The 25,201-nt window shown below is 44.2% G+C and overlaps 1 protein-coding gene across 2 annotated transcripts in view; it reads right to left on the bottom strand.

Moving 5' to 3' along the window:
* LOC132577333 (probable E3 ubiquitin-protein ligase HERC3) overlaps positions 1-25,201 on the bottom strand; it is a 63,076-nt gene that overhangs the window by 14,600 nt on the left and 23,275 nt on the right. Inside the window, exons 3-16 of one of the 2 annotated variants that reach the window (XM_060247064.1) lie at positions 23,678-23,837; positions 22,631-22,707; positions 19,145-19,366; positions 17,551-17,642; positions 16,878-17,008; positions 15,344-15,504; positions 11,594-11,670; positions 10,502-10,626; positions 8,639-8,698; positions 6,928-7,039; positions 5,009-5,198; positions 3,348-3,511; positions 1,652-1,765; positions 43-66 (exon numbers count right to left, since the gene is read on the bottom strand). In XM_060247064.1, the coding sequence (XP_060103047.1) occupies positions 43-66; positions 1,652-1,765; positions 3,348-3,511; positions 5,009-5,198; positions 6,928-7,039; positions 8,639-8,698; positions 10,502-10,626; positions 11,594-11,670; positions 15,344-15,504; positions 16,878-17,008; positions 17,551-17,642; positions 19,145-19,366; positions 22,631-22,707; positions 23,678-23,837 (1,709 nt within the window). Of the gene's footprint in view, positions 1-42; positions 67-1,651; positions 1,766-3,347; positions 3,512-5,008; positions 5,199-6,927; positions 7,040-8,638; positions 8,702-10,501; positions 10,627-11,593; positions 11,671-15,343; positions 15,505-16,877; positions 17,009-17,550; positions 17,643-19,144; positions 19,367-22,630; positions 22,708-23,677; positions 23,838-25,201 lie in introns of both variants that reach the window. The other variant, XM_060247063.1, reaches the window with a different exon arrangement.

Genomic DNA, 25,201 nt, shown 5'->3' on the forward strand with positions numbered 1-25,201 from the left:
GCTACTTCGGCAAAAGCGAGCCAGGATTTATTTATTTTTTACCTGCATGATCGACGGCCGCACTTTCTGCAAATGGGAGAAAGAACAAGAAACGTGTGAGCTTTCAGTGAGATGGCTTCACGGAGTCTAGTTCATTTTCTCATTCTTGCTCTTCTGTGCACACAAAATATTCCAAGTGGGACTGCAAAAATGGAGACACAACTTCCCCCACCCCCGGCACGCTCGCAAAAACAAGGAGAAGCTGATAGGAAAGGTTTCTTCCTCCCATATCTTACACCCTTCTATACTTTAATCTTGGAGTGTTTCCTCTTTTTCAACCTCTGCACAGACGCATTCTTCTTCTTAAGGCTCTGTTTCTCTACACCTCCACTTTTCCAAGCCTCTTGGACCATTCTGTTCCTTTGGCCCAAGGAGCTCCTCCAACATTTTGTCTCTTCTGCCAATGACACATCCGCTTCCATCAGCTAAGCTTGCCTCCTCCCAAGGCAAGCTGCCCTTACCTCCTTGATCCTCCAAGGACATCTGGCCAGTGTACACGGTTCTCCTTTCCCCATTTTATCCTCACAACAACCCTATGAGGTAGGTTAGGTTTAGGTTGAAAGAGTGGGACTGGCCCAAGGCTATCCCAGTGTTCTTTGCAGCCCTGTGGGATCTCCCAGATCCTCATCAGACAACCTCACCATGACTGGCTCTCCTTACAGCAGTGGCCCCCAACCTTTTTTGGCACCAGGGACCAGTTTTGTGGAAGACAATTTTTTCCACAGACCGGTGGGGGTGCTGGGTTTTTTGCTGCCCGAGGCTGCCCCCAAGCCCACACCCCATCCCTGCCCCCCATGGGGGTCTTTAAATAAGACATAGGCGAAGGTCTCTGCCTCACTCCGCGGCCTGATTGCTAACAGGCCACAGACAGGTACTGGTTCGTGGCCCAGAGGTTGGGGACCCCTGCTTTAGAGCTTCCCACTGCCTCAAGCGATGACCTCTCTAGGGAGAAAGGCTGCTTCCTTCACTCCTTGCTTCCTGTCCCTCCTAAACTTTGAAAAAAGGTTTGTCATGCAACACAGGGAAACAGCTGTTCCAACAAGCAAAAATCCATTGATTGCGGGGGGGGGGGGGAAACAATAGTTATTGGGGTGGTGGTGAGCTTGATCTAGGCCATTTTACTTACATACGTTTTTGTGTGTGTGAGAGAGAGTACTGGTGTGTGTGCATGTGTGCATGCCTGGAAGTCATGGTTTACTCCTGGTGACCCCTAGTGGGGCTTGGACATCTCAGAGAGGTGGCTTGCTATCGCCTTAAAAGGTAAAGGCAAGCACCAAGTCATTACTGACCTATGGGGTGACATCACATCAGGACATTTTCTTGGCAGACTTTTTATGGGGTGGTTTGCAATTGCCTTCCCCAATCATCTATTCTTTACCCCCAGCAAGCTGGGTACTCATTTTACCAACCTCGGAAGGATGGAAAGCTGAGTCAACCTTGAGCTGGCTACCTGAACCCAGCTTCCGCTGGAATCGAACTCAGGTCGTGAGCAGAGCTTGGACTGCAGTACTGCAGCTTACCACTTTGAGCTATAGGGCACCTTACTTGCATGAATATTTTATACACAACACATATACAAAATAGTGCATAATTTGATGATGAAGCCACTTACCATTCCTGCTTGATGCAAGAACCACATCAGGTAGTCTTCCTGAATGTCCACCAAACTGGAAATCTCTGGGATATAAAACTTGTCATATTCTACATGCTTAACTTTCTGATTTACCTAATTTAAGGAAAAGTCAAAACAGAAGGATGTGATGGTTTGGAGAGAAGCAATGAACAGTTCTTTCATGCAGTACAGCACAAAACCAGAAAATAAGACTTAACGTGTATCACTCACTAGCCTGGAACAGGGAAATTATGGCCCTGGGCTCAGTGATAGGACTGACTGGAACAAGCCTTCCACCGTTGGAGAGGAAGGCAAGAAGGAATCAGGGTTATGCTGACCTGCCATTTCCCATAACAGACAGTCAAAACTCACTTGTGTCTCATTTACTGAGTTATATTAGATACTGTTCATAAGCACAATGATAAATTCATACAATGCAATATGGCAGAAATACTAAAGGAACTTAACACATAGCTAGTCAATTACAAAAACCACTGCAAATCTGCACAAGGTGCTGTTAACAGAGTCCAATAATTGAACTGGATATATTCTCTCATTGCAGTTGCTATAATGTCAACTTACAACAAAGGCACAAACAGATTCTATGCAGAATGAAGATTCACGCAGGTGCTGATTGATAGCATTTCTAAGTTGTAGCATGGAAATGGTGACGCGCTTCCTAGGTTAATCTTCACATGTTTCAAAGCTACCTTCGTCTGACTGCACACATACAATATTATTCTGAACCCAATGCAGGCAGGAGAACCGCAAATATAATAATAATACTTTTTATTTGTATCCCGCCCTCCCCGCGAGCAGGCTCAGGGCGGCTCACAACATGTAAATACAGTGTACAATAAAACCATATACAATAATTACAATTCCAGTTATAAAATCATCCTTAAAATCATTAAAATTACATTAAGGTTAAGATTATGGTGCTATAGTTAAGATCTTCCATAAAATCCAGTGACTAAACATAAAACATATCCAGCAGGACTTTCTTGGCTCAGTATCCAGTTCAATTATTGGAGTCTGTTAACAGCACCTTGTGCAAATTTGTAGTGGTTTTTGTAATTAAGTTTCTTAAGTATTTCTGCCATATCGCATTGTATGAATTTATCACTGTATGAACAGTATCTAATATAACTCATTAAATGAGAAAGAATAAGTGAGTTTTGATTGTGAGTTTATAATTGAAATTGTTATTGATACACGGTAGTTCTCCCAGATCTCTACATTGCTGTGTATTTCCCATAACACACCAGACACAGCTGCACGGATGTTCATCCACTGATCTGAGACCTGTATGCCAAGAGCTCGATACACACGTCCCTCTACCACAAACTCTCTCCACTACAAAATGGAGATGTAAAGAACATAGGGTTCAAGTTTTTGTGGCCTCTGTTCCATGCATGTGACCCCTGAAGCAAGAATGAAATCTGACATGAAGGGCAGGGAAGACTCTGTCCCCCACCACAGATACATTCCAAACACATGTAGGGGCCACATATGCATACCAGCAGGAACTCATTAGAATATTAAGCCACACCTCCCAATGTCACCATTGTTTCACACAGTGCTTTTTTGTAGAAAAAGCTCGCAGGAATCATTTGCATATTAGGCCGCACCCCCAGACACCAAGCCAGCCAGAAGTGCATTCCTGCTCAAAAAAAGCCCTGCTCTGTTCCCTTACTTTATGAAGTTTCTCCAGAAGCCGCAGGGCAGCTGTGATGTAGCTACTGTACAAGACTGGGATCAGTAATGTTTTTTTCCCATTCAAAAGGTAAACCACAGCGCCTTTATAGAGATCAACCAGCCTCAAGAAGTATGTGGGGCACACCTGAGACCACCAGTTATCTAAAAAAAAAAAAAGACAAAAAAGAAAAATTATTCGCTTTTGTAGCGCTTATGAACCTACTGAAGGAGGTGGTATTAGAGACTGTGAGAGCTGCTACCCTGGTTCACCTGTGGTGACTAAATTCTCAACATCTTCAATAGGTTTGCTTTTCATGTATAGAGAAATCGGTTGCTCAGAGGTGAGCCTCTGTATTTGGAAGCAAATGCCACCCTATTCAGTGGGGATTATTCCCCAGTAGTCTCATGGGACTGCGAACTCAAAATCCTTGTATGAGCTTTGCGTGGAAAATCCTAAGCATATATACTGAGAAGTAAATCTCACCAAATTCACTGGGATGTCTCCCTAATAAATAAGCTTAGGATTTCAGCCTTATAAAACTGTAGTCTGCATCTCTGGAGAGAGGAGGTAATAAAATCCCAACAGTGTAAATGCATTAGGGTTTGTAGAATCTTTCGGGCTCAAGTGCTGTGTTCTACTGGAGAAAGTTTTCCTTCCAGACGTTTCGTTTTCAGCTGCGGAGAACATCCTCAGTGGCGTTGCAGCCGGAGCAGGCGCTCTGACCTTCTTGGCTGCTGTGCATTGAGTGGAATGCATTCAATGCACAGCAGCCAAGAAGATCAGAGTGCCTGCTCCGGCTGCAACGCCACTGAGGATGTTCTCCGCAGCTGAGAACGAAACGTCTGGAAGGAAAACTTTCTCCAGTAGAACACGGCACTTGAGCCCGAAAGATTCTACAAACCCTAATGATGTTACCAGCCGTGAAAACCTGAAATCTTTGACAGTGTAAATGCAAATAGGTAGTTGTGTTGGTCTGAAGCAACAGAACAAAGTTTGAGTCCAGTGTCATCTTTAAGACCAACAAAGTTTAATTCTGGGTATAAGCTTCCGTGTGTATGCACACTTCTTTCATATGCATACACATATATGAAGATGGCCAGAATTAAACTTAGCTGGTCTTAAAGGTTGCCACTGGACTCAAACTTTGTTCTAGTACAGGAGTGGCCAAAATGCACCTCAGAAGCTACATCTGGATCTTTCACACTTATTGTGTGGCTCTCAAAGCCCCCACTATCCCATCAGCTGGCTTAGAGAAGGCATTTCTCCTTTAAATCACTTCAGCAGAGCCAAGCCAGCTGGTGGCTTGGAGAATGCACTTAAAATTAAAGTTGCTTTCTTTCCACCTCTCCTTCCCTCCTCCCTCCCCCCATCTATTTGCCTGCCTGCCTGCCTTGCAGCTGTCAAGCATCTGGTGTTTATTCGATGTTGCTCTTACGTTAAGCAAGTTTGGCCCAGACCCTACTTGGTCTCTGAGCTCACAGGGAGTCCCGTCTCACCTAACCTCCTTCATAGGGTTTTTGTGAAGACACAATGAAGGTGAGGAGGTGGAAGAAATGGTGTCCACTGCCCTGAGCTCCTTTGAGAAAGGAAATGATTAAAAATGCACTAAACGGGGTATAAAGAAAAAAAACCCCAACCACAAACGTGGCACCTCCTACCTAAGACTTTACTGGGGTTTCTGTCCAGGCGCAGAATGGCCATTGCCAAGGGCAAGGTTAACGTGACGTAGTACTTGGAATCTTGGATTGGTGGGAATTCAGGGAGAATCAGATAGATCCTCATGGCTTCGACGTCTGGTGGGGAGCTGGGCAGCTGAGGGATCAAAAAGCTTTCAAAGCTCTTCAGAACCTAGGGAGGCAGAAAAGAACAAGATGATTGTGAGGCGGAGACGGAAGGTTTTTTTTTTTTCCTCAAGAGCCACCGCATTCTCAGTGGCTCTTTCCAGCTCAGTTTTGGCAGCACAGGGTCAAACCAAACAAAAGAAACAGACACAGGTTATCTGGGCCAGGACTCATGTTAAAAATGTCTCCTGTCACACTCTTCAGTACCAACAAACCTCCAGGAGCTTTGGGGAAACTATGGAACATTCATGTTCTCAACCTTTGGGACACTATCCTACTTTGAGGGCCAGTTTGGTGTAGTGGTTAAGTGTGTGGACTCTCATCTGGGAGAACCAGGCTTGATCTCCCACTCCTCCACCTGCAGCTGCTGGAATGGCTTGGGTTAGCCATAGCAATCATAGGAGTTGTCCTTGAAAGGGCAGCTTCTGGGAGAGCTCTCTCAGCCCCACCCACCTCGTAGGGTGTCTGTTGTGGGGGAGGAAGATAAAGGAGACTGTAAACTGCTCTGAGACTCTGATTCAGAGAAGGGAGGGGTATAAACCTGCAGTCTTCTTCTTCGGGCAGGAGGAACTTTCTTGGCTTCCTCCAGTTTAAATGGCTTTTCTTTGGAGAAAGGGTCACAGCAGTTGAAAGCTGGCCCCTTAGACTTCCAACTTGGCTTAATGGAGCTGAGAGATTCAGGGCTTTGCCTTTAAAGCCGACTCATTTCTTCTCCTGTGGAAATCAGGCCTGGGAGGGCAAGAAAGGCAGTAGGGAAGCTTTGGGCAGGAGAATGGTGCCATCACCTAAACAGCGTCTTTTGGTTTTTCTCTGGAACACCTCTCACCCCCTGCCCAAGCTGGTGCTGGATCAGTATTCACCTGTGTTGGTATTGACTTTTAAAGCCCTATATGGCCGAGGACCTGTTTATCTAAGAGACCGCCTTTCCCCATACACACCCAAGAGAGCACTGTGTTCGGGAGTCCAAAATTTGCTATCCATCCCCGGACCAAGGGAGGCGAGACTAAGCTCTACACGGGCCAGGGCCTTCTCAGTGGCAGCACCGATGTTATGGAACACCGTCCCAGAGGCCATAAGAGCCCTGCAGGACCTCTCCCAATTCCGCAGGGTTTGTAAGACCGAACTCTTTCAACAGGCCTACAACAACCAATGAGGCTGCCACTGCTATGCTGCTGAGCAATACCATCAGTAGGACCACTAACAGATTAACGGAAGAACTGAGACATCAATATAATCTGATCTGCCTATGTTAAAAAAAAAAATTCATAGCACCAAGTATCTAGTTTTTAAATTGTATGTTTTTTATTGTTTTAAAACTGTAATTCAAATCGTTTTTTTATCATGACTGTTAGCTGCCCAGAGACCACTTGCAGAGTGGGTGACATAAATTCAAAGTAAGTAAATAAGTAAGTAAATATTCATGACAGTTATGCACCCTCATGCATTCTAAACCTTCTCTGCTGCCTATCCTACCTTCCTGGTCCTGATTTGCACAGAGCAAGCAGTGGCTGGTCGTTAAACAGATATTTGAGAAGGAAAATACAGATACGCCTCTAAACGTGAATGTGAAAACCACAGTTTTAACTACACCTAGTTCTCAGTGAACTATGTGTCCAGTTTAATTCACAAGAACCAACAAGTCACAGCTCTGAGTCCTTCCCAGCATGAGCTTTAAAGAAGAAACATCTCCTCACAGAAAACACACATTTTTGAACATAGCAAGTTGAGCTTTGTACCTGATCAAGTAAGATAGAATGCTGAGATGTCATTAGCTTATCAAACATCACTCTGGTGGAATTCAAGTCAATTCCTGGGATTTTGGGACTAGTTTTAAAATGCTCATCTATTCTAAACAAAGAGAAAGAAAGGAAGGTTTGGAAATATCCTTATTGTAGCTATTTACACATGGAAACCTGACACTTTTTCCAAAGGGAACCTCAGCAACTCAAACATTAAGCAGTTTAGAATTAAATTTAAGCAAGCTATGAGACTGGGATTTTTTAAAAAAGCTTTGATGTGTTACCAACATGCTGAGAAAAAGAGAAAGGTCAACAAAGTTGATGTCAACAGATGGCAACATTGCTTGTTTCATTATCACTGTGTCTCATTAGAGTTGTAGAAGCTATCTAACAAGTTCAGAGTGCATCTAAATATGCAACTCTCTCTCTCTCCAGGGCTGAATTGCAACACGGGTGAGATACGTTGATTTAGCCCTCGGAACCCCTCGACTTCTCCAAATTGCCTTCCTTCCTACTACCTGCAAGATTTTGCAACCAGCCAGTTCAAAGTAAATGGTTAAGGAAATACCATAAGCTGAGGTACTTCCATTCTCATAGGGAGCATTTCAGGACCGTTAGACTGCAACGCTACAACCTGGTAACTCACAAAACCAGCTGCATCTTGTCTTCACAACCCAAAGCAGGGTTATTTTGCCTATTTTGCTGTTCCATATGGAGTAATTTGGTGAAATAATTGCCCCCTGCCCCAGTTCAGTTTTTGCATGAGAGAATTGCTTTGGGTGGGGGGGGAGGGGAGAGGCAGGAGTCTTTCTTCCTCCCATGGCACTATTTTAAGCCCATTTTGGCTGTCCTGTTTTTTTAAAGAAGCCATTACTTTCAACTGCTGTATGGCTATGGGGAACATGGGAAACCAAGTGTTTAAAAAGAAAAGATCCGTAACGTGTAGTTTGGCTCTTTCTTGGAATGGGCAACAAGTCCTGCAGTACCGCTAATGAAACAACTTAAGTCGGGACCTTAAATGTGCCTGAAAGGTTTTCATCATGTGTTTCTCAAGCAGGTAACACACAACTTCTCTGTGTACATCACAGTCCCTAATGCCACGCTAGACTTTCTGATTGGGAACTGGTGTTACTATTAACAAGGTAAGGTGCATAAACGGCAGAGGGTCTCATGAGGAAGAGGCTACATTTAATCGCAACCCACAGTTGCCACTTTATTGCTAAAGCTCTTAGGAGACACAGAGCTAAACATAGCCTGGGATGGCATAACTACCATTGCCATAACAACCCAGACAATGGAGCTAGGAAGGTTTTTCCAATCTGAGACATCTAGTAGGCAACATGCACAGTCTACTTATAGAGATCCTTTCCCAAGTCAGGTGCAAGTTCAGCCAGGGAGGAGCTTTTCCTTAATGCCTGCAAGGATAATCAAAAACCTTCCAAAAGAGACTTCTCGGCCAGCCAACACCCCTCTCCAATCTGGCTCCCAGTTAGGCAACTCCCATTCCTTTCAACAGGATTTGCAGAGGACACTTTTCTGGTGAATTGACCCCAAAGTGTTCCAAGCCGTTTCCTTTACCAGGAAGTCACAGATCTATATCCAGCACGGACTGTGCATTTGCTCCATCAACACACACACCATGAGTGACAGAGAACAAATGGTATTTGGTTTCCCCTCCCCCTCCCCCATGGGGATTTTGGTCACTTACTTCTTTTCTAGGAAGCTTCCGTTCCAGCAGGCAGCTGAGGACAGGATTTGCACAACATCACTGCTCAGAGCGATATGAAAGAAACACCAAGAGACTGTTACAAGTCTACACTAATGCATTTCATTTCATATACCTTTTACCTTGTTCTTTCCTAAAGGGTTCAGTTGCCCCCATTCCTATATTCCTTTAGGCAAAACTATTATGAATGAGAAAAAGGAGGTTAAGAACATAAGAGAAGCCATGTTGGATCAGGCCAATGGCCCATCCAGTCCAACACTCTGTGTCACACAGTGGCCCAAAACCCCAGGTGTCATCAGGAGGTCCATCAGGTTAGGTAGAAACAGGGTTTTTTTCTGAGCAGGAACGCACAGGAGAGCAGTTCCGGCTGGCTTGGTGTCAGGGGGTGTGGCCTTATATGCAAATGAGTTTCTCTGCTGGGCTACTTCTACAAAAAAAAAAGCCCTGTGTGAAACAATGGTGATGTCAGGGAGTGTGGCCTAATATGCAAATGAGCTCCTGCTGGGTTTTTTCTACAAAAAAAAGCCCTGGGTTGGAGTGTAACAGCCATGCACAGGCTGCACAAAACAGCTCAAACTTATAACCCAGGCTAACCTGATCTCATCAGATCTTGGAAGCTAAGCAGGATTGGCCCCAAGAAATACCAGGGTTGTGACACAGGGGCAGGCAAAGGCAAGCCACCACTGAACGTTTCTTGCCTTGCAAACCCTTTAGGGTCACCATAAGTCAGCAGTGACTTGATGGCAATTTCTACCACCATAATCATTCAGCTCTGTTTAGATCTCCTTGAATGCCACCTGTCCATTGCATAAATGTGATCTGTCCACCAGCTGTTTCTATGCAAGAAATTACCAAAATATTTTTCAGCATAGCAAAGCACTAATTAGAGACTGAACAACCGTTTTAACAGACTCTGGAAACAAAATGTTGCTTCCATGGAAGGGAGTCTGTTCTCCTTCAATTGCTGCAATACAGGAAATGTCAACAAACCATTACGTAAACTGCTCGAATGGTGCAAAAGATTCTATCTGTCCCAAGGTGAAAAGCCTTAGAAACCAGACAGTGCAACACACCCTCTGTCCACTACTTGGATGACATCAGGGTGCACCAGCAGGAAAAGATAGCCGATTTCTACGTTTCCATCTAGCAATACACATTACACTGCTATCACATCAAGATACACCTCTATATATTGAAACAGCTACAGAATCAGGTTTTCAGGTGCCTGTATCTCATGGACAACCGCACTGCCCAGACCGAGCGCCTGAACCACAGCAGATGCTCACAAGAAATGGTTCAACAGCACACCACGCATTGAAGGGCAGTAATACAGAGCTGGCCTGTTCCACTAATGGTGCACTTTCTCCTGGAGCAAGGCGCCCTCTGCTGACATTAAGAGGCTGAAGGATCCCATGAACCAGGAGAAGGTTCCTTGTGCCAAAGGAAAGTGCTTGCCTTGTACACACAGCCTCTCCGCATGTTGAGTCAAAGGACAGAGAGGTGAAGCAGGGACAAGTGTGCTGGCCCCACTGCAACCGTGCAGGATCACCGGCTCCTGAGCACAGGGCCACGTGTACGCACAATCCCTATCATTGGTTGACCTTAGGAAAGCAGCACCCCCAATCACGGGGAGGAAGTGCATGCACAAGCACTTCCTCCACATGATTTCATTGTGCAGAAGACTGATTGCAAGGATGCTTGTGCTTGCTGTCCCTCCCCACCTACTCAGCCAATGTGCCAAGGAGTTATATGCTGCTGATAGCAGAATAGATCCAAGGGATTCAACTATGTGCAATAACCTTTGGTTACTCCTAAAAATGTAGGACAGTTAAACAACAAACATACTTTACTGAATTGGGATTGCTCCTCTCCAACAACTTGTGTCTCCACATGTCAATTGTCTCGTCATTAATTGAACAGGTGTAGTCACTTTGATTTATGGCTCGGAAATCATCAGCAGGCACAGAATTCTATAAAATGAATGCAGGTCACAATATTCGGGGGGGGGGGAGGGGAGAGAGAGTTATGAATGATGAGAGAGTGTTATGAATGATGACATATGACAAAACAGTTCCATAATTCTCTTCTACACTTCTCTCATAATGCTCTCTTGCCTCTTTGGCATGCATTTTCATTGAGCGTGAACACCTCCCCCTAAATTCACAACACCTCCCCCTAAATACCTGGCTGTGATCTCCTAATGGCTTTACTTTATTTTTCCCTTTATCCTAAGCATCCTGGAGCTCTAGTGGGATTTTTTTTTTTTAGTATTTTGTATTTTCTATCAGCAGTTTCTTTTAATGGAAGAAAACGTGAAGCAACCTCATTCTGAATCAGATTCTTGCCCACTCAGACTGGCAGTGGCTCTCCAGGGCCTCAGGCAGAGGTCTTTCCCATCACCTCCTGCCTGATCCTCTTAACTGGAGATGCCAGGGCTTGAACCTGGGACCTTCTGCATGCTAAGTAAATGTGCTATCACCCAGCCACAGCCCCTCCCCAAATGCTCATGCTTAAACTGGTCTTATAGGCTCAGTTCAAATGCAACACTTCAAATGTTTTAGCTGTGGTTAGTTAACAAAACCATATTTAAGACTAACATATTTAAAGCAGCTCACAAATACCTGCAAATAAACAAACATGACAATGCTTGATGACTTACACTGAGGTAGTGTACTATTTCCAGGAACCAAATTCCTCCCAAGGGATGGTGGGGCGTTACCCCAGGGGATGCTGAGATAGTAATTTTCTGCACTTTCCCATCATACATTGCTCTTCCGTCATGACTTTATTGCATGCAGAAAATGAATGTTCAGAGTGGGAAATCACCTCATACAGGATCACTCCCATCATGCACAAAGGAAACAGGATAGGAACCCCCAACAGCTCCCTATAAATAAATCCCACCCCCCATTTATGAAAGGAACAACTTCACATTACCTCCCTTTCTGAGCAAAGAACGTATGTCTGGTCTCCTCCAGAAAAGATACGTTTAACAATGTAATATTTACATGGATCTGTGAAGAAAGTAATACACATTAGCGATGGCTCAGCAAACACACACCTTGTTTCCTAGGAATCATGAGGTTCTATCCCATACAAAAATTCTCCTGATTGAAGGAATTTCCATCAGTGGAGTAGCATTTCTCCTCCTCCGGTGCAAAATGCCCACTGCAATGCTGCTCCTTGGGATCAGCTGAGGTACAGGAACAGCACAAGAGGTCTGCCCCAAGAGGGGGGATCCAACTCACAACCAATGCTCCCTCTAAGCTATGGAGTCTTGGGAGCAAAAATACTACTTTGTGAGCTACAGGCATTAAAGTTGTGAGCTACTGCATGAATCAGTTTGCTCTGGAGCCATTTTTCCTGACCTAAGACAAAAAGGTGCGAGCCGGAGGCTAAAAGACTGTGAGCTGGCTCACACTAACTCAGATTATAGGGAACACTGTGCCCACAACTACCAAAGGCAAATTTTAGCAACCCTTTTGGCTCTTGTATAAAACAGACTCAGAGACAGAGCACAGATGTGTTTATGAGTTCTGTTAACAATTGCATGCTACTGTGACCCATTTGTACTACAGTCTCAAAGAGTATCCGCACCAGGTCCAGGAGGACAAGAGCTCTCATACACAATGTGGCTAAAAACTCCATTTCTGAAAGCAAAATAGCTCAGCCATCTTCCTGAAAGATGACAGCAAACCCAGTGGACTTCACAAGGGGCTTATAAACACATAAAAAAGAGAGTAATAAAACAATAAACAAGACAGAAGGGCCAGTGATTAAATGTATCCTCATCTAAAAATGCCACTATATAATTGAGCCAAATAACAGCAGCGGGGGGAAGGAGGTGAACATATTTCCAGGCTCCTCAGCATTCTTTTAGTTTACAGCAACAGTTTAATAAGACAATTTGCAGACAGAGCCAAAGTATCATCTCTCTAGATCTGGCACAAATTTATAATGTGGGTTCCATCACCACAATCCCATCCTACATATACGATGAAAGGAAAAAAATATATACTTTATTTTTGAAATGACCTAAAAATGAACCATCTCATGGTAATATGCTTCCGGGCTGGACTGAACCACTGCTGGTCCCTCAGGCCAAGATAAAATATTCACAGATTTTTGGGAAATTTATTTTTCATTTGTAATGATTCCTTTCAAAACAGAGGGAAAGTTATATGTTGTTACAACACCTGCCTGAAATCTCCCCCACAGGCCAACTCTAATATTTGTGTACTGTCTGAATGCATCAGAAGGAATATTCTAATGTTCTAAGCCCTAGGGTCATGATCCCAGGGCCGGCCCTGGACTGACTGGCACCCCAGACAAGGCTAACTTCTGGCACTGCCCCCCACCCGCGCTGATAACATCACCAAGTCACATGGGTGTTGGCGTATTCGCTGGTATGCTCTGGATTTGTGAGGCTTAATAACAAACAGCACACTGACTTGTGCTAACTATTTACATTTATTTACAAATATACAAGTTTATAGTTGTTCTGGTATACACTTTGACAAAGTGCTTTGCCAGACATCACGTATGAGAGCAGAGAAACACTGTACAGGCTCTTCCCCGTTATATACACATAGCTATATACAAGCACCAATCAGTCCACAATGCTGAGTCATTCTGCATGGGCACAAGTACTCCGGACAGAACCGGTATGCACCTGCTAAAGTAAGCTGTCAGGAACTGTCACAGATAATGAACTGTCATTTGGATTAGACTCCAGCCTGAAGTCTTATTAGCAAGCATATGCTGACAATGGGGGGGGGCAACCAATTCAGTGCTCGCAGAAGACCGGTGCCCTAGGCAATCGCCTGGTTTGCCTAGTGGCAGGGCTGGCCATGCGTGATCCTAGGCCTGAGGCCTAGTGGAGTAGCCAGCAGGCCTCAAGACAACTTCTCCCTCATGCACAGGCCTCAGACGTATAAGGTCCTGCAGAGGGAGAGGGATGTCATTTCCTGGTTAATAAATTCATATTTTTAAATTCTCTCTGCCTGGATCCTTCATGCCTCATGTTTGGCCATACAATAGGGCATGCCCCAATGGAAGAAGTGGTGGGGGGTGTGCTCTGGGCCATCTCCAGTAAAGCCCTAAAACCAAAATGGTGGAAGCCAATAAGGTCCTTGCCTGCCTGCTCCAGGGCTGAAGAGGGAAGGCACATGGGTGAGGAGAGGAAAGGATCCTTGGAAAGGATGTCCCAACCCAGGCAAACCCCGCCCAGCCCTGCTCCTTTTTGCCACACCTGGTGACAGAAAAAGGTCACTCTAAATGGAAAATAGGCTACCAACATTGCCCTGCCTTGTCACAACTGAATTCCACTGCTAGAAGAATAAGAAGATGAAGAAGATATTGGATTTATATCCCGCTCTCCACTCTGAAGAGTCTCAGAGCGGCTCACAACCTCCTTTACCTTCCTCCCCCACAACAGACACCCTGTGAGGTGGGTGGGGCTGGAGAGGGCTCTCACAGCAGCTGCCCTTTCAAGGACAACCTCTGCCAGAGCTATGGCTGACCCAAGGCCATGCTAGCAGGTGCAAGTGGAGGAGTGGGGAATCAAACCCGGTTCTCCCAGATAAGAGTCCGCACACTTAACCACTACACCAAACTGGCTCTGTGGTTACCATATAAAGTACCAAAACCATTGCAAATATTTCATAAGATAATCTGCTTTGAAACTGGCTACTACCAGAGCATAATTTTAAGAAGTGCAGTAAATGGTACTGCTTCAAGCACAGGAGACACAAATAAACTCAAACCAGGGAAGGTAAACCAGGGAGAGTGCTGATATTGTTACAACATGTCTGCCTGCTGACAGGAAGCCCTCCTCAGAGAGACTAGCCGCCTTTCAGAAACACCCTGAGGCCAAAACGTAACACTGACAATTTCAAATGATTCAGTCCTCACAACACCAGCATTGCAAAAGGCTCACTTTCAAGAGGGGAGCCAGAAGCACAAAACAGTCTCCGTGTATAAAAGAGAAAAGAAATTTGACTTTTTTTCTTTTAGAATTTCTTTTTAACAAAATGCAAGTTTTCAAACATCTTCTCCAGTATGGCAAAGTAAGTTGCCTGTCAGTCAGTCAAAAAATTTATTGTGTATAGCCATTGGCTGTTTCCAATTAACACCTTAAAAGTTCGTCAGAAAGGCCAACCTCAAGAAGTTACAGCATTTGAAAAATGAGTCTCGTTTTTGGGACTTTGTTTCAAATAAAAGAAGAAATTATCAAAGATTTCAGGTTTTCACGGCTGGTGACATCATTAGGGTTTGTAGAATCTTTCGGGATCAAGTGCCGTGTTCTACTGGAGAAAGTTTTCCTTCCAGACGTTTTGTTCTCAGCTGCGGAGAACATCCTCAGTGGCGTTGCAGCCAGAGCAGGCGCTCAGACCTTCTTGGCTGCTGTGCATCCCGAAAGATTCTACAAACCCTAAAAGAAGAAATTCTTACTCTCAGATGGTAAAGTAAGTTTTTCACACTATCATCTCATTTTGGGGGGCTTGGAGCTATAAAGCCAATACATATTACCACCTTAAAACTAAATGTGTAAGCTGATGATGAATCGATGCTACAAGAGCATATAAAGGCCAAGTCACTCCCTGACTAGTCTCAGCTGTTGCCAGCTTCCAGCCATGTACACGATCCAGTGCCTCAACACTGCCCATCCACTGCCAGTTCACTTACCTGTTGTACCCCAATGCTGCTCGCTGTATGCTGCCCACTGACCATTTACTGGGGAAGGACATTTAAGATTGCAGGTATGCCCAGTTCCTAGCTGACCTCTGGTTCCACAGCCAAATGCATAGATAATTCCAGAAGAAGGCACAAAGGCAAGCGTGTGCTGCCTGCAACAACCCAACCAAAATGTTACTAAATACATGGAAGGTTTGCAATAGCTTTCTATTTGCATCAGTTTCTTAAAAATCCAACCATAAAAAAGGTTCAACTGATGATTCTTCTCGTCTCCCAGCCATCATTTAGGGGCTGCTCTTTTAAATGGTTTTTACATCAGGCTCTAGCCTATTTTATGAAACTCTTTTAAAGCTGCTAAATGTTTTATGTTGTGATTCAATGTTGTGTTAATGATTCATTAGCAGCCTAGAATAGCCTAAGCTTGTCAGAGCTCAGATGCTAAGTAAGGTCAGCCATGGCTAGTTATTTGGGTGGGAGACCACCAAGGAAAACTAAGGCTGCTCTGCAGCGGAAGGTGATGCCACATCTGCTCATCTCTTTCTTGGAATATCACACATTTCAACAACAACAACAACAAAAGGCCTAACATGGGGCTGGGGGGGAACCTATATGTCTTTTGATTTTGTCATGCCTAATAAACAGGGCTTTTTTGGTAGCAGAAACTCATTTGCGTAATAGCTCACACACCCCTGATGTAGCCAATCCTTCTGGAGCTTACAGTAACCCCTGTACTAAGAGCCCTGTAAGCTCTTGGAGGATTGGCTACATCAGGGGTGTGTGGCCTAGTATGCAAAGGAGTTCTTGCTACAAAAAAAGCCTCGCTAATAAGGCAACAGATCCATTTATACCAAAGAGAATCAGTCACCGCTTGTGAGCCTGAAGATGAGCCCCATCAAAACCAAGTAGCCATTTTGCATGTGCCCAACACTGGGAGACTGATATTCATCTTTAGTTGCTTAATACACTACCTCTGGCCCCTGCCACATCACCACAAAACTACAGGAGAGATTATTTGGACCCAATGGAGCTGAAAATTCCCGATGAGGAGTTACTAACTTTGTCCATGTGGCTAAATCTAAAATGGGCATGATATGGTGGCATGTCATCTGAATCCTAATAGGAACTACATCTGAATCCTGCAGAGATGTCACCACTCACTTCCTCTTGGCTACAGGAACTGTTTGAGATGGTGGAGGAAAAATCAAGAGAAGCAATGATAAGTCAAATTAAGAATGGTCTTGTATACAGGAAACCAGGGCTTCTTTTGTAGATAAAGCCCAGCAGGAACTCATTTGCATATTAGGCCACACCCCCTGATGCCAAGCCAGCCGGAACTGTATTCCTGTGCGTTCCTGCTCAAAAAAGCCCTGCAGAGAACATACAACACAGCATGCCTTAATGAGTGTACAACATTATCCAACTGTGATGGCTCAAGACTGCAAGCATTCCAACTCTCGCTTTGCTCACTGCCCAAACAACACTGTTATATACCACACTGGTGAAGCAACACAGCAAGTCCACTCACCTACCACAAGCGATTTGTGACACCTCACTGCCCATTAGCTCTAGAACCCTCCTGGGGTTCACTTCATCATTCAAGCAGTCATGGCCCAGTTGCCCATAGGAGCCTGCCCCAAAGGTGAACACGCCTCCACTCTGGGGAACAAAGGAGGATAAAACATGTGAGGAGAAGCTCCCAATAGCTGTAGTTGCTCACTCAGCTGAAAAGGCAAGCCACTTTTTGGTCAAAATGTTGCTTGCCTCTTCAACCAAGCAAATGGCTACAGCAGAAAGTTCTAAGGCATCCCCAGTTGCATGCAGAGTTCTCCTCAAACACACTTAATATCTTTCATCTACACATGAAATATTGTACCGGCTTTCTGTGTGCAAGGAGATGTGGGTTCGGGGGCGGGGGTGGGGAGGCTGAAGAAGAGAATATTTGGCTCTGGTACTACAGTCCATTAAAGCAGCTCATTTTGATGTGTGCATAGGGAAAACCATTATTTGTCTGACTGAATTGAATGCGAAGGTACTTTTTTCATTATTTTTATTTCATGTTTATTTCTCTGAAGAAGGAAATATGGAGAAACAGGAGGAGGCAATTCTAAATGAGTGCTGCTAAAACAGACGGGATCAGGGATAAAAGACCAAGGCCTCCAAGAAATTCTAGTTTTCCCCACTCTTTTATCTCTCTTTACCTTTGTGAGGACAGCTGTGTGGTCATTTCCACAGCTAATATAAACAACCATTTGAGACCGTAAGAGCTTCACGTGGCATGGGGACTCCCGATCTGCATTAGAGAAAATACAAAAGCATGTGTGATAAAGTATACCATTTTGAAATACTGCAAAATTCACAAGGCAGCGTTAAGTATGTTAGCATCACACAGTATTGACATCCATTTTAAAAATAATACATATCATATCAAATGGCTACAGAAGAACTCAAACTAATCTGTCACCAGCAATACTAGAAATAACGTTATATAACATTATATAGCAATGTAGTGTGACTGGCCCGTGTGGAGGATGACAGCAACTTAACAGCGCCAACCACAGAAGTCATTCTACTTAAACCGGTCACAACTTAAAGAGAATTCTAGAAGGAAAAACTCCTTTTGAAGGTGGTGGGATTTCCAAATTCTCTCTCTCTCTCTCTCTCTCTCTCTCTCTCTCTCTCTGACATCTAGTGATCCTCATGAAACTTCAGTTTGTTTTCCCTAAACTTTAACAGTGGAAATATATGGTTGTAAGGACTGAGATGGAGTCACCAGAACTATTATTCTGCAGTCCAATTGGTTAAGAATTAAATTTCAGGCTCTGTTCACAATGGATTCAGGGTCAGGGTCAAGGGTGATGAGAACCTGTACATAGCTCTTACAACCACCATCATCAGCTAGTTAAACCAGGGGATCACACTTGAAGTGGAGTTTCGATCCGCCGTAGGGCCTTGGTGCTAATCTTCCCTGCCCCCGCTAAAAGCCATACGATTACCTGCCAACCAGCATTGTGCTATGAAAGATTTGGTAAACTCGCATAGTGACAGGGACTTATTGGTGGGAGCACCAAGGCTCTGTGATTTCCTTCCCCAGATATTAATCCAGCCCCTTCCCTCGAGCATTTTAAACTTGTAAAGACAACTTTTAGGCAAGAACTTTGGTCAAGTTCAGCGATGGCCAAACTTGTTTAATGTAAGAGCCACATGGAATAAACATTAGATGTTTGAGAGCTGCAAGATATGAATGTCAGACATTTGAGGGAGGAAGGGAATACAATTCCATTAAAAATTCAGGCTTTCCAGCTGGAAATACTGGTCTAAAGCTTCATAAACTGAGCTGCATAAAATGAAAGATGGTACTTCAGCACTAGTTAGCAAAGCCAGCAGTGCTTGGGGTGGGGGAGGGGAGGGTGCTTAGATCTTCCTGGACATCTGACTGCCTCAGTCAAAAGCCTCTGGAACAGCTCTGTTTTACAGGCCCTGCAAAATGGCAGTAAATTCTGCAGGGCCCTGATCTCAGAGGGGAGTATGTTCCACCAGGTTGGAGTCAAGGCCAAAAAAGCCCTGGCCGTGGTAAAGACTAAGTGGGCCAGGAACAATGAGCAGATCCTGTTCCACAGGGTACAAGGCCCACCGGGACACATATGGGGAAAGGTGGTCCCATTTCACACCTCAAACTCCCTGCACAAAGAGGTGGATGGGCTGCTCACAAAAAAGAACTCAGTTGCTCCTCAGGAACTCCTCCTCCATTCCCAGTCAGAATTTCACCCACCCCAAATGACTCCCTCAAAGTACCTCGTTCGTCACTCAATCCCAGCTGTCCTGAGCTATTTTTCCCCCAACCGAATACAGCTCCTGAGAGAGACAAGGCAAAGCTGTGTGCTCCTCCCGCAGCAACTTGTGCCAGTGGGATCCCGTCAAGTGACTTGACACGCTGAGGACTCGGCTGTGAGGGGAATTCTTTACCTAGCCCGAGCTGCCCATGGTTGTTCTGTCCCCATGCAAAGAACTGCCCATCTGGAAAAAAAATAGAAAAAAAATGGCAGCAATCAGAAAATGCAAGGCTTTTATTACCTTGCTCTTATTCAATGCTCTTATTATTACTATCGGCATTACTGACATAAGGTAATTCAGCTGTGAAAAAAGGGGGCATTCCGTCGTGGAATAACATAGGTAATGTCAATTGCATTACCCTCAAATGAGATGTAACAGAGTTCTCTACTAGTCTTTAAAGGCAAATTATTGCCATGTGAGTCTCCAATTCAGATTGGCGCCAAGATGAGATGGGACAAAGCCTTTAAGCCTTCCATTCCCACATGGCTTTGCTAAATGAAATGGAGAGGGACAGAGTTTTTGGCTAGCTGAAGGAAAATCTATCTTCCCCTCCCCACCTTCAATAGCATAATGACAGTGTGGAAGGCCAAATTTCCATTTGGTAGAAGGGTTAAGCCTCCTCTCCAAGGACAGCCATAATTGAGCGGGAAAAGACACTAGGATGACCAATTACTTATCTCCCAGCAATTTGTATGTTTGGATATTCAGAGCACGAACTGAGAAGTACCTTTTCAAATCTCTCCTCAGCCATGAATTCACTAGGTTGCCTTAGAAATGTAAGAGCCCCGTGCTGCAGAGTGTTAAAGCTGCAGTACTGCAGTCCTAAGCTCTGCTCATGACCTGAGTTTGATCCCCGGCGGAAGCTGGGTTTTCAGGTAGCCAGCTTCAGGTTGACTCAGCCTTCCATCCTTCTGAGGTCGGTAAAATGAGTACCCAGTTTGCTGGGAGGAAAGTGTAGATGACTGGGGAAGGCAATGGCAAACCACCCTGTAAAAAGTCTGCCGTGACAATGTTGTGAAAGCAGCGTCACCCCAGAGTCGGAAACTATTGGTGCTTGCACAGGGGACCTTTCCTTTTCCTTAGAAATGTATTTATTTGTTATGCCACTTTCCTCAGTCTCAGGTTCCTCTATGCAACCAACATGGGAATGTCTCACCTGCTCAAAATATGCTAGTGATTATAGAGAGAAGGCAGAGGTGACTGATAAAGCACGTGTCTTGCATAAACAGTCCCACGTTCAAGGCCAAGCACTTCCAGTTGAAAAAGATTCCAAGCAGTTGAGTTAGGCTGAAGCCTCTGGACAAAAATGCTTATTATTGGCAGACCACAGCAGCTGCTTGACAAGGGCCAGTGATTCTGTGCTTTCCCTTTCCTGCTTCATATCTTCTCTTCCTCCTGCCCTCAGACAACTACTCTTACCAAGGGCTTTTTTTGGTAGCAGGAACTCCTTTGCATATTAGGCCACACCCTCCTGATGTAGCCAATCCTCCTGGAGTTTACAGTAGACCCTATAATAAGAGCCCTGTAAGCTTTTGGAGGATTGGCTATATCAGGGGTGTGTGGCCTAATATGCAAAGGAGTTCCTGCTACAAAAAAACCCCTGCTCTTACCACATCCTGTTAATGGAAGAGTATGGCAGCACTTCCTGAATCAGGGATTACATCTCTGTATTTCCATACCAAACCTTTAATGGCATAACAATTGCAAATAAAAATACACAGAATATAAAAATTTAAACATTGGAGATAAAATCAAAATGAAACTGAGCTTACAGATGCATTCATACATGGTCAGATTTAAATTTAAGGATGTCAGCCAAAAATTTTGCCACAGCCTCACTAACCTCCCCCTCAGTATCGTTCAATAAATAATAACAGAGTGGCAGAATAGACAAATCTGGGGAGAAAGAAAGCTTGCAAAATAAATCTTTACGGAGATTATGATAAAAGGAACTATCAAGCAATGTATGCTGAATTGAGTCGGGAATATTCGCTCCACAGGAACAGAGTCTGTCACCTAAAGGGACTCGATATCTCGCTTGTAAAACTTTGGAGGGAAACGCATTTAGTCTAGCCAACACAAATGCCCTGCGATGATTTGGAATGGTTAAGTCTGATAGATAATGGGGCATTTTGCCACAGAAAGTATAAAGACCTAAGGAAGCTGGGGAGCAAATATAAGGGTCTGTTGGACGTAGTTTCGTTTCCTCCAACTCCAACAGTCTCAATTTAATACATTTGAAGATATATGACTCATCAGAAGTAAAACATCTCTGTATTTAAAAAGGCCCGAGTCTTCAGTTTGCAAAAAGAAGCCATTCATCTCCTCCCTCTCTTCCTCCTCACAATTAGAGAGTCAGGGGAGGAGCAGGAAACAGGGGTAGCTGCCAGAAGCAGCCAAGTGATGCAAACTTTTGTAAATGCAAGGTCTTTGTGACTCTCATGCCATGGTCCAGAGTGGGAGGAAACTCTTCCCACACCGTCTGTACAGCTGCTGCCCTGCATGGGTGTGGCCTGCTTGGAGATGGCCCCCTTAGAGCACCCAAATGGCTTCAGCCAGGCCTGAACATGGGAGAAGCCACTGTTCACTGTTAGAAGAGATGTTCTTCATACAGAAACCTCAGCATCTTGGGTTAAAAGGAGATAAGAAGGCTAAAACAGACCCCCTGACAGAAGCCTTGAAGATCTGCTGTCAGAGCTAGATGGACTCTGTTCTGAACTGGTACAAGACAAATTCCATACCTCCATATTATTGACAAACAATCTTTGTGCTTCAGCTTCTCATTACTTACATACTTAGTCCATATTTATCTTGCACTTCCTCTAAGGAGTTCCACGCTGTGTACATTGTTTTCCTCTCCTCCATTTTATCCTCACAACACCCCTGTGAGAGAAAGTGATTGCCCCAAAGTCACCCAGTGAGCTCCATGGCAGAGTAGGGATTCAAATTCGGGTCTCTCAGATCCTCATCAAATACACTAACCACTACATCATAATGGCTCTTTTATAGAAATCCTTGTGGTTACCCCAAATCAGGCACTATTAGAACCTAACAGATCTTGAAAGAGGGTATCTGGCCTTCTGGAACCTTCCCCAGTTTGCCATTTGAACAGTACTTGCTCAAAGGCGTGGTTCCAGAGGCATCTCTGTTCTCTCTGCGGAGCTATGTATAGATAGTCTCAAAATGTAAGAAGTAGCTGAGGAAAGATATCTTAAGTCAAAGACAAGAATTTTACTATGCATACATTTGTGTACAAGTACCTTCTTAAAAGACCAAACTCCTCCTGTGTGACAAAAGAGATAGCATACCTCTTTCTGACATGAGATCAACCTATATGTTTTTGCAAGTTCTTGTACTATTGCTTTCAATAAATCTTGCCATTCAGTTCGCTAAGAGCTCAGCCTTAGTAAGAGTAGTCAACTACTGCATGTTAATATATTACGATACCAGCTGCAAGAGCGAGGCAGTGCCATTTGCCACAGGAGACCTGCAGTATCGTCTCTTGGTTCAGCTTCTTGATTAACCTAAACAGCAAAACAATTGAAATTTTTAAATAATCTGAGCCTAAGAAAACCCGTCCAATTTTCAGTATGGCATTTACTGCAATAAACACAAGGTTAAAACATAACAGTTTAATTAATAAACACAATGTTCGTGATACAGAAATAACTAGCATGGCTATTCTATGGAGGGGTCTATAAATATATTATGTTACAACCATGTCTCTCTCTTTCATCGCCTAGCACCGAGATTCTTAAAAACTGCAGTCCCTGATGCACTTTTAGATGGTCCCTGAGACCTCAGTGAAGGAATATGTTAAAATGCCAAGAGGTTTCTAAAACATACTGATGAGGCAATGTGAATTTAAATAGCTTGTCTCTTCAGCCTCACAACACAGACGGGTGAGGGTTTCTTTCCATACACATGCATAGATTTGGGGACTGCCACTATGACAAAGTTCAGGAATCCAAAACTGACCCTAAGGAGAATACAACATAGCTGAACAGATGTGTAAGCATTCAATTTTTGCTGGAGGACTTTTCCCCCCCTCTAAAATGTATCCCCTGCCTTTCATCTGCAATCAAAACCATATAACACAAAACCTACCCTTAATAACATCAACATAATAAAACAGTTTTTAAAATTAGGGTTTGTAGAATCTTTCGGGATCAAGTGTTTTAAATAGTTTTAAAATAGTTTTAGTATTTTAAATAGTTTTAAAAATATTTCAGTATCTAATCTTCTTATACCCTCCTCTTGGATATAAGCTGCTCCCCAAACCTGCTGAAACAAAATAGTTTTTTCCCCTGATGGTCTCTGGCAAGCCTTGTTGAGAAGGGTGAGGGATGCTTCCAGGTCTGGGCCACAGCAGCTAAGGCCCTGCCTGCATCCTGCACCAGTGTTTGAGAAAAAGAACATCTGAGGCTCTCCATGGTAGACAGAGGGGGGGGGACTCCCCAGAAAACCTCAGCATTTGATTCTTGTCCTGGTTACCTGGGGACAGCCACTGAATCTTCTGTAGTAGTAAGTCCTAGCTGTCCATCACTTCCTGCGCCCCAAGAAAAGAGCTGGCCTTGGTCACTGAGGGCCACGCTGTGAGCCTCCCCACAGGCAACATGGATGATGCGCTGATCTGCTAGAGCGCAAATTTGCTCTGCAGAAAGAAAGAAAGAAAAAAGAACACATCACCTGCAAGCAACAGGATACCTCTTGGCAGCTGAACACGGCAGAGAATAAAGAAGGGAGAAGAGATGGAAATGCCTTTAAAAACCTTTTGAATAAGTAATATCATTTTGTCCATACTGATGGGAAACAAGCTGGTCAGATTCCCAAGGAGCTTCTGTAGCTCTATAAGATAGTTTGTTATTTGGGCAGGATCCTATGTATTACTTGAAGCCTTCCATACTGCTTGGCAACCAGCAGCAGAGAGGAGCATGGGGATGGGGAGAAATGATGTCATGCCAGCACGGTAACACCATTTCCAGCAAATACCAGAAGTGACACCATGCCACCAATGTGACATAAGGGTGACGCTCTAAGATTAGATAAATCTTTTACCACAGAGTTCTACACAAATCCATGCTGAGCACTTCCAGGTATTTCCTTAACATGATGCCGTGCTGCCATTTTAAAAAATTCCTCCTACCTGATGATGAAGATAAATTTATACCCTACCTTTCACTCTGAATCTCAGAGTGACCTAAAATCCCCTTTACCTCCTACAATCTCCTTTACCTCCCCCCCCCCCCCCACAACAGACACCCTGTGAGGTAGATGAACATAAGAGAGAACATAAGAGAAGCCATGTTAGATCAGGCCAATGGCTCATCCAGTCCAACACTCTGTGTCACACAGTGGCAAAAAATTATATATATATATACACACACACACACACACACACACACACACATACACACTGTGGCTAATAGCCACTGATGGACCTGTGCTCCATATTTTTATCTAAACCCCTCTTGAAGGTGGCTATGCTTGTGGCCGCCACCACCTCCTGTGGCAGTGAATTCCACATGTTAATCACCCTTTGGGTGAAGAAGTACTTCCTTTTATCCGTTTTAACCTGTCTGCTCAGCAATTTCATCGAATGCCCACGAGTTCTTGTATTGTGAGAAAGGGAGAAAAGTACTTCTTTCTCTACTTTCTCCATCCCATGCATTATCTTGTAAACCTCTATCATGTCACCCTGCAGTCGACGTTTCTCCAAGCTAAAGAGTCCCAAGAGTTTCAACCTTTCTTCATAGGGAAAGTGTTCCAGCCCTTTAATTATTCTAGTTGCCCTTTTCTGGACTTTCTCCAATGCTATAATATCCTTTTTGAGGTGCGGCGACCAGAACTGTACACAGTACTCCAAATGAGACAGCACCATTGATTCATACAGGGGCATTATGATACTGGCTGATTTGTTTTCAGTTCCCTTCCTAATAATTCCCAGCATGGCGTTGGCCTTTTTTATTGCAAACGCACACTGTCTTGACATTTTCAGTGAGTTATCTACCACGACCC

The sequence above is a fragment of the Heteronotia binoei genome, chromosome 9 (assembly GCF_032191835.1).
Source record: "Heteronotia binoei isolate CCM8104 ecotype False Entrance Well chromosome 9, APGP_CSIRO_Hbin_v1, whole genome shotgun sequence".
NCBI classification, from domain to species: Eukaryota; Metazoa; Chordata; class Lepidosauria; order Squamata; family Gekkonidae; genus Heteronotia; species Heteronotia binoei.